The sequence below is a fragment of the Polyodon spathula genome, chromosome 10 (assembly GCF_017654505.1).
Source record: "Polyodon spathula isolate WHYD16114869_AA chromosome 10, ASM1765450v1, whole genome shotgun sequence".
Taxonomy (NCBI): Eukaryota; Metazoa; Chordata; class Actinopteri; order Acipenseriformes; family Polyodontidae; genus Polyodon; species Polyodon spathula.
Genome location: NC_054543.1, coordinates 48,535,325 through 48,543,949, shown reverse-complemented (window position 1 = coordinate 48,543,949; position 8,625 = coordinate 48,535,325). Strand labels below are relative to the sequence as shown.

At 42.4% G+C, this 8,625-nt stretch overlaps 1 protein-coding gene across 2 annotated transcripts in view; it reads right to left on the bottom strand.

Moving 5' to 3' along the window:
- Positions 1-3,408: 3,408 nt before the first annotated feature.
- Positions 3,409-8,625, bottom strand: part of LOC121322497 (high affinity cGMP-specific 3',5'-cyclic phosphodiesterase 9A) — a 29,354-nt gene continuing 24,137 nt past the window's right edge. Inside the window, exons 12-14 of one of the 2 annotated variants that reach the window (XM_041262587.1) lie at positions 7,450-7,554; positions 6,769-6,915; positions 3,409-5,389 (exon numbers count right to left, since the gene is read on the bottom strand). In XM_041262587.1, the coding sequence (XP_041118521.1) occupies positions 5,141-5,389; positions 6,769-6,915; positions 7,450-7,554 (501 nt within the window). In that variant the 3' untranslated portion in view covers positions 3,409-5,140. The remainder of the gene's footprint in view (positions 5,390-6,768; positions 6,916-7,449; positions 7,555-8,625) is intronic. The other variant, XM_041262589.1, reaches the window with a different exon arrangement.

Sequence of the window (8,625 nt, the reverse complement as noted above, 5' to 3'; positions counted from 1 at the left end):
GTAAACTCTTCTACAGCCCTGCCAGGAGTATTTGAAATGGGCAATATTGCTCTCAGAGTTTGGCAGTATCCTGGTATTTATGCTAGGAATTCGTTTTTTCACCCCAGTCAGCTTGTGTTCAGCAGACTTGTGTTAGAAGCTTGTGATGTCATCACCTCTTAACCCCTTCAGTGTTGGCTGCTATGGAGTATTGATAGAGGCTAACAGAAAATACAAATAATCGTGACACTGATCGAAAGACCAGTGTGTGAGCCAAACAAACTTAAGAGTCCCCATCTATACAGCAAGGATGTATTCACTAAATATCTTAACAGATGTTTGCCATGCAATCGGTTCTCTTAACTTGTCCTAGTTTAAAATGTACAGGACACATGTAATTCTTCATTGTATTCCCAGTCCCCATCCTAACATCATGAGCATAGAAACCGTGTGGAGCACAGCACTGACTGGATCTCAAAGAGCCTGTGTGTGATGAAGCACTGCAGCACTGTACCAGTTCAGAGCATAGAAACCGTGTGGAGCACAGCACTGACTGGATCTCAAAGAGCCCCCACAGCCTGCGTGTGATGAAGCCGTGTGCACCTTTATGGAAACATTATAATGTATCTATTAGAATAGTTACAGCAACCTCCATGAAATCTCAACACGATGGTGAACGTTTTTTAAGTTTAAACTCGTATCATTATTATTCTTGTGGGGTTTTTTTTGGTAAATTTAAGAGACCTTTAAGTTAGCATTGCCTTTTGTGTGAAATACTGTGAATTATATAAAAAGTGAGTTGTAAACATGTCTTGTCATAAATTTGAACCGCTTCTGGAATACCAAGAGAGTATTATCTTACAAGTGCCCTTGGTTTACAGCAAATATGACAACATGAGTGGTGATTCCAGTCTTCTCTTCCTGAATGCTTTTGGGACACGTGGATTCTGAAGAGTCTGAACAGGACAGCTTGTGACCCAAACAGACAACTGGAGTAACGCTGCAACTGGAGGCAGTTTGTATACAGCGCAGCTGAGGGGTGGGATGACCTCATTGTTTCTTTAGGGTTACAGCAGGGATGGACACTCCTACTGCACAGCAGCTTTACCCCTTCCAGGTTTTAATATGTGCTTGATAAGCCACAGTGTATAGGTAACAACAAGCTCAGTTGTGTCTTATTACACTCACTATAAATCCAGGAATGGATCAAGCTGCTATGCAATAGGAGTCTGTCGGTACCACAGCAGCCCGTGTGTGTGAAGCATGTACTGACTCACATCCAAACAGCCAAGCCCACTGCCTGCCTGCTTACTCTACCCACCAGCTTGGATGCTATAATTATTGTATTTTGTATTGTGTAGCCTGACATGCATCGAGTACCAGTGAATATCTCAGAGCCACAAAGCACGATGGAATATTAAAAAAGATTTCAAATGAATATGTAGGTCTTGGTTGGACCTCATGCTTATGGTGTTTTGTGGTATCCAAACTGGATAGGTATTGCAGTAGCAATAATAAAAGAGGGCTTAGGATACAAGAGGAAAGCTTCACGATGGCAGGAGGTGCAGTGCACAATGAAACAATGCTAAGCCATCAGTGTGTTTTGTTCCGCTTGTATGATCCTGAACCAGGCTCAGACTGTTTAATCAGCTTCACATATCTTTTATTAAAGGCTTTTTTCATTACATTTTTGAACAGGCTTTACAAATCAGTCCAAAAATAGAACATTAAATCTTATTGCTGAACATACACCCCGACAACAACTAGTGCACTTTCTAAAACAGTTTAAGCTATTTTCACATTTACAAAAGAACAAAACAGAAATAAAGCATGTCTACGCAATCGAACAGAGCGGTCTCTCAACGTCACACAAAGTGCTTCCATGAAAAGATGCTATTTCCATTTCTGAAGCCCTTTCATTGTGTTTAGTGCACGCACTGCGCTGTCAGGAGAATCAAAGCAGACTCCTGCTTTTCATTTTGTTTCTTTAAACACAACGTTCCTGTTATACAAGTTATATGTAAACGCTGACTGTCCAAACTTTTCTTTGGAACTCTTTTCTCTCTTGTCATCCAAAGTTGGCAATCAGGTTTGCTGAGGTAAGGATGTGAACAATAACCCTGTAATTCTAAGGTTCTTGGGCAGTAATGGAAACTCTTAAGCAACAGGTGCATGATTCAGTGTCTGCTCCACACGCATGCAGCTCCTGACTGACAAACACAGCACTGATTGAGGTCTCCTTTTACAAGCACATTATACAAGTTCAAAACCATACAATTCATGTGATGAAAAAAAAAACACTTTGGCATACATTATAATTCAAAAATAGTGTTACTGCCATGCTTTTGAGTATTGAAAGCAAACGAATGAAACAGAGCACATGTAAGGTAATCAATAGGTTTCACAGAGGGGATGCGGTTACCTTGAATGTGTAAATATACACTAGCCATGCACCAAGGTCTAAAGTAACAAGATGCCTTTTCTAGCGTGCCCAGCTGTGTAAATTCAATTCGGTATCGAACCATTTAAAGGATCTAAATGTCACCCTAGGAACTGTATCACTGGATGTGTTCTGTGATTAAGTCCTATAATAGCAGTAAATTAGTGTCCTGGAAGATGAGGTGGTGCATATCAAAGACTTCAGGAGAGTGAGTGTGGACAATAACTACATTGTATTCAATACATGCATGCCTACAGTACATGTTTATAAGGGATATTGTTTGAGATTTCCAGGAACATTTCTAAAATGCCATTTATAATGTGCCACCAAATCCAGATTGGCGCATCTTTAAAAAAAAAAAAAAAACAACCCAATGTGTTGAAATGTGAACCCTTTCTAAAACCCATCTATCTACAGCAGGATCATGTAAATACAGTATAACCATGAACGAGACAAGAGCTCCGGTAATTATGTGGAAAGGGAAATGTAGACATTTATTTTCAGTTATTCATATTAATATTTTTAATTCAAAATGTCACAATCGTATCATTGATATTTTCAGTTATTCATATTAATATTTTTAATTCAAAATGTCACAATCGTATCATTGATAAACTATACAAAGGGCAGAAACATGTTCACAGCATTTTACAGAGAACAGACTTTTAAAAATAAATTCACAAAATATAGATTTTGAGGATAAAGTTGTGTTTGTTTTTCAGATGTATCGCTCTAACTGTAAACCCCGTTACCAACAGCGACCCCTGCTGGCAGAGTTTTCTTCCAACTCAAGATTAATGCTGTTGGCTTTTGACACGCCAGACACTGCCCGGTTGTGTTGCTGACATTGGGTCACTAGAAAGCCTGTGAAAGTTGTCGATCCAATTACATAGAATTGATAGAATTATTATTATTATTATTATTATTATTATTATTATTATTATTATTATTAATGAGTCATTTAGCAGACACTTTCATCAAAAGCGACTTACAGAGACTAGGGGGTGAACTATGCATCAACAACTGCTGCTGCAAAATCACTTACAATAGGACCTCGATTTTACGTGGAGGTAAAGAAACTTGCCCAGGGTCCCACACAGTGGGTCAATGGCTGAGCCGGATTTAAACTGGGAACCTCCTGGTAACAAGCCCCTTTCTGTAACAACAGAATGGAGCCTTGATGGGCTGAACGGAGCATGGATGGACTGAATGGCGCGGTAATGAGTGAGCTGATGGACTGAATGGAGCGTTGATGGACTGAATGGAGCGTTGATAGATGGAATGGAGTGTTGATGGATGGAATGGAGCATTGATAGATGGAATGGAGCGTTGGTGGATGGAATGGAGTGTTGATGGACTGAATGGAGCGTTGATAGATGGAATGGAGTGTTGATGGATGGAATGGAGCATTGATAGATGGAATGGAGCGTTGGTGGATGGAATGGAGTGTTGATGGACTGAATGGAGCGTTGATAGGCGGAATGGAGCGTTGATGGATGGAATGGAGAGTTGATTGATGGAATGGAGCGTTGATAGGCGGAATGGAGCGTTGATGGACTGAATGGAGCGTTGATGGACTGAATGGAGCGTTGGTGGACGGAATGGAGCGTTGATGGACTGAATGGAGCGTTGATGGACTGAATGGAGCGTTGATAGGTGGAATGGAGCGTTGATGGATTGAACGGAGTGTTGATAGGTGGAACAGAGCGTTGATAGGCGGAATGGAGCGTTGATAGGCGGAATGGAGCGTTGATAGGAGGAATGGAGCGTTGATTGATGGAATGGAGCATTGATAGGCGGAATGGAGCATTGATGGGCGGAATGGAGCGTTGATAGATGGAATGGAGCGTTGATGGATGGAATGGAGCACTGATAGGCGGAATGGAGCACTGATAGGCGGAATGGAGCGTTGATGGGCGGAATGGAGCGTTGGTGGGTGGAATGAAGCGTTGGTGTGGAATGGAGCGTTGATGGGCGGAATGGAGCGTTGGTGGGTGGAATGAAGCGTTGGTGTGGAATGGAGCGTTGATGGGCGGAATGGAGCGTTGATGGGCGGAATGGAGCGTTGGTGGGTGGAATGAAGTGTTGGTGTGGAATGGAGCGTTGATGGGCGGAATGGAGGGTTGATGGGGACGGACTACACTTACCAGAATGCCAGAGGCTGGTTAATGCTATTTCTTGTGTTGGTGTGGAGCAGCAGTCAGACAGAGGCTGGTCAATGCTATTTCTTGTGCTGGTGTGGAACAGTAGTCAGACAGAGGCTGTTCAATGCTATTTCTTGTGCTGGTGTGGAACAGTAGTCAGACAGAGGCTGGTCAATGCTATTTCTTGTGCTGGTGTGGAACAGTAGTCAGACAGAGGCTGGTCAATGCTATTTCTTGTGTTGGTGTGAAGCAGCAGTAAGACAGAGGCTGGTCAATGCTATTTCTTGTGTTGGTGTGGAGCAGCAGTAAGACAGAGGCTGTTCAATGCTATTTCTTGTGTTGGTGTGAAGCAGCAGTAAGACAGAGGCTGTTCAATGCTATTTCTTGTGTTGGTGTGGAACAGCAGTAAGACAGAGGCTGTTCAATGCTATTTCTTGTGTTGGTGTGAAGCAGCAGTAAGACAGAGGCTGTTCAATGCTATTTCTTGTGTTGGTGTGGAACAGTAGTCAGACAGAGGCTGGTCAATGCTATTTCTTGTGTTGGTGTGGAACAGTAGTCAGACAGAGGCTGGTCAATGCTATTTGTCGATGTGTTTCAGGGTGGGTGCTGCCGGTGGGTTGGGTTTGGCGGTGCTGGAACCCCCTGGTTTGGGAAGGTTCCCATTGGCTGGTTTCTTGGGTTCCAGCTGGCTGGTCATCATGCTTTTCTCTTTGGCTGCCTTTTCGCTCTGGGCTCGGTTCTGCTTCTCCTTCTTTTCCTTCTCCAGTGCCTTCTCCATCTCTGTGTAGTAATCCAGAGCTTTCCGGACAGGGTCGATAATGTGTTGCTGAAAGACAGTGGCAAGCAAAGAAGAATTCAATAGTGGCTGCAGGCCAGTGGATTGGTACAGCTGATGAGATATTGCAGTTATTGTTACAGATGTTTCCACAAGACTTTCATCAAGGTCCAAACATAGAATCTTGATTGTATGGCAAACACGGGCATATACTGTACCAGCGCACTGCAAATGAAACACAGGCATATATTGTACCAGCGCATTGCAAATCAAACACAGGCATATACTGTACCAGCGCACTGCAAATGAAACACAGGCATATATTGTACCAGCGCATTGCAAATCAAACACAGGCATATACTGTACCAGCGCACTGGTATGTTCTTTACCCATGTTATATAATGGCACCCAGTTGCATGCGCACAGCTGTAGGGTTTGTTTTACAAAGGTAATACAAAAGCATGCCGTTATAAACCACAGTGAGTGACATTACCATGTGCAATCTTACAAGGCTGTCGCACAGATGAACACGGGTTGTTTGAAGGAGCTTTACAAAAGCCTTTTGCAATGCTCAACATCACGCAAACAGTGGCCATCTGTGCACTACAGTACCAGGTGCTCTGAATCATTCTTTTCATTGTTAGTGAGTATAGAAAGGGACAGGGCATTCTCCTCACCGCTACAGTACAGGTGCTCTGAATTGTTCTTTTCACTGTTAGTGAGTATAGAAAGGGACAGGGCATTCTCCTCACCGCTACAGTACAGGTGCTCTGAATCATTCTTTTCATTGTTAGTGAGTATAGAAAGGGACAGGGCATTCTCCTCACCACTACAGTACAGGTGCTCTGAATTGTTCTTTTCATTGTTAGTGAGTATAGAAAGGGACAGGGCATTCTCCTCACCGCTACAGTACCAGGTGCTCTGAATCGTTCTTTTCATTGTTAGTGAGTATAGAAAGGGACAGGGCATTCTTATCACCACTACAGTACAGGTGCTCTGAATCATTCTTTTCATTGTTAGTGAGTATAGAAAGGGACAGGGCATTCTCCTCACCGCTACAGTACCAGGTTCTCTGAATCGTTCTTTTCACTGTTAGTGAGTATAGAAAGGGACAGGGCATTCTCCTCACCGCTACAGTACAGGTGCTCTGAATCATTCTTTTCATTGTTAGTGAGTATAGAAAGGGACAGGGCATTCTCCTCACCGCTACAGTACCAGGTGCTCTGAATCGTTCTTTTCACTGTTAGTGAGTATAGAAAGGGACAGGGCATTCTCCTCACCGCTACAGTACAGGTGCTCTGAATCGTTGTTTTCATTGTTAGTGAGTATAGAAAGGGACAGGGCATTCTCCTCACCGCTACAGTACAGGTGCTCTGAATCGTTGTTTTCATTGTTAGTGAGTATAGAAAGGGACAGGGCATTCTCCTCACCTCCAGATTAGGGAAGAGGTTAGCGAGCTCCATGAACAGAGGAAACAGGACGAAGCGAATGAATCCTGTCTGAGACGACGGCTTCGTCACTTTATCTCTGTCCATAAAGGGAGAAACAGGGAGACCTTCTAGTTTCTCCATATCACTCTGGAACAGAAAAGTAAACTTCATTTCCAGCTGACAGCATCAGGTCTCGTACAGTGTTCTGCCAGTCACTGATACTGGCATCATGCTTTAGGGAGTGGGTTTTAGTAAAGTGGTTAAACCAGGCATGCACGCACAAATTTAACATGTTGTAATACACACACGCATACATACAGATCCAGACCAGCACATGCACATTGCACCCCCAGCGAGAGGAACAAGCAGTCCTTCAAAATCAGATGGCTTCACAGTGTATGACTCTGTGAAGGTGCAATGTGAATGTGATCATTCCCTAGACAGCCATTGCTTTCGCTGTACAGCTTACTGTACAGTCACTTTCACTGTATTAATACAGTTTAGATATTCTACTTACTGCAAACATTTACGAACCAGCCGGGTAAAATATGGACATGTGTGTATTCCCTGCTTGTCGCCAGCACCAGTAAAAGATGTGCTTTTTACTTAGTGGCTTGTCTATCCTCATCCATTATATACTGCAGTGTGAGCCCGATTCAGTGAGTATGTACTGAGGGTTACCTGGTTAAAAAACTCCTGGAGCAAGCAGTCTAGCCATGGCTCTGCAACATCCATGGGACGGGCTTCATTGGAGATATCACTCACTTTGATCATTATCATCATAAGCTGCAGAGTTAAAACAACAGCGGCTCAGTCTGGCAGTGCGCTCTCAGACTCCAAGCACTTTATACAAGTTCCCTACAGTAAAAGCACAGCAAAGTGTAATAAAGCATAGAGCATGATAAAGTAAAGGCAAGCATTGTAGAGAACAACAAGGTATGCTAAAGCGTATTGTTAAACATGTCTATCCAGGTACACTCTGGTAAATGCAAATTACAACAATGGGAAAAGAATGGGGAAACTGCACAAACCTGAAATATGAGCTCAATAAATAATCTGAACAAACCAACTTCTCATTATCTTTGTGATAACTCTCATTGTCTTTGTGATAACTCTCATTGTCTTTGTGGTGACTCTCACTGTCTTTGTGATAACTCTCATTGTCTTTGTGGTGACTCTCATGATCTTTGTGATAACTCTCATGATCTTTGTGATAACTCTCATTATCTTTGTGGTGACTCTCATTGTCTTTGTGGTGACTCTCATTATCTTTGTGATAACTCTCATTGTCTTTGTGATAACTCTCATTGTCTTTGTGGTGACTCTCATTATCTTTGTGGTGACTCTCATTATCTTTGTGATAACTCTCATTGTCTTTGTGGTGACTCTCATTATCTTTGTGATAACTCTCATTGTCTTTGTGGTGACTCTCATTATCTTTGTGATAACTCTCATTGTCTTTGTGGTGACTCTCATTATCTTTGTGATAATTCTCATTGTCTTTGTGGTGACTCTCACTGTCTTTGTGATAACTCTCATTGTCTTTGTGATGACTCTCATTATCTTTGTGATAACTCTCATTGTCTTTGTGATAACTCTCATTGTCTTTGTGATAACTCTCATTGTCTTTGTGGTAACTCTCATTGTCTTTGTGGTGACTCTCATTATCTTTGTGATAACTCTCATTATCTTTGTGATAACTCTCATTGTCTTTGTGGTGACTCTCATTGTCTTTGTGATGACTCTCATTATCTTTGTGATAACTCTCATTGTCTTTGTGGTGACTCTTTGTGATAACTCTCATTGTCTTTGTGATAACTCTCATTGTCTTTGTGGTGACTCTCATTATCTTTGTGA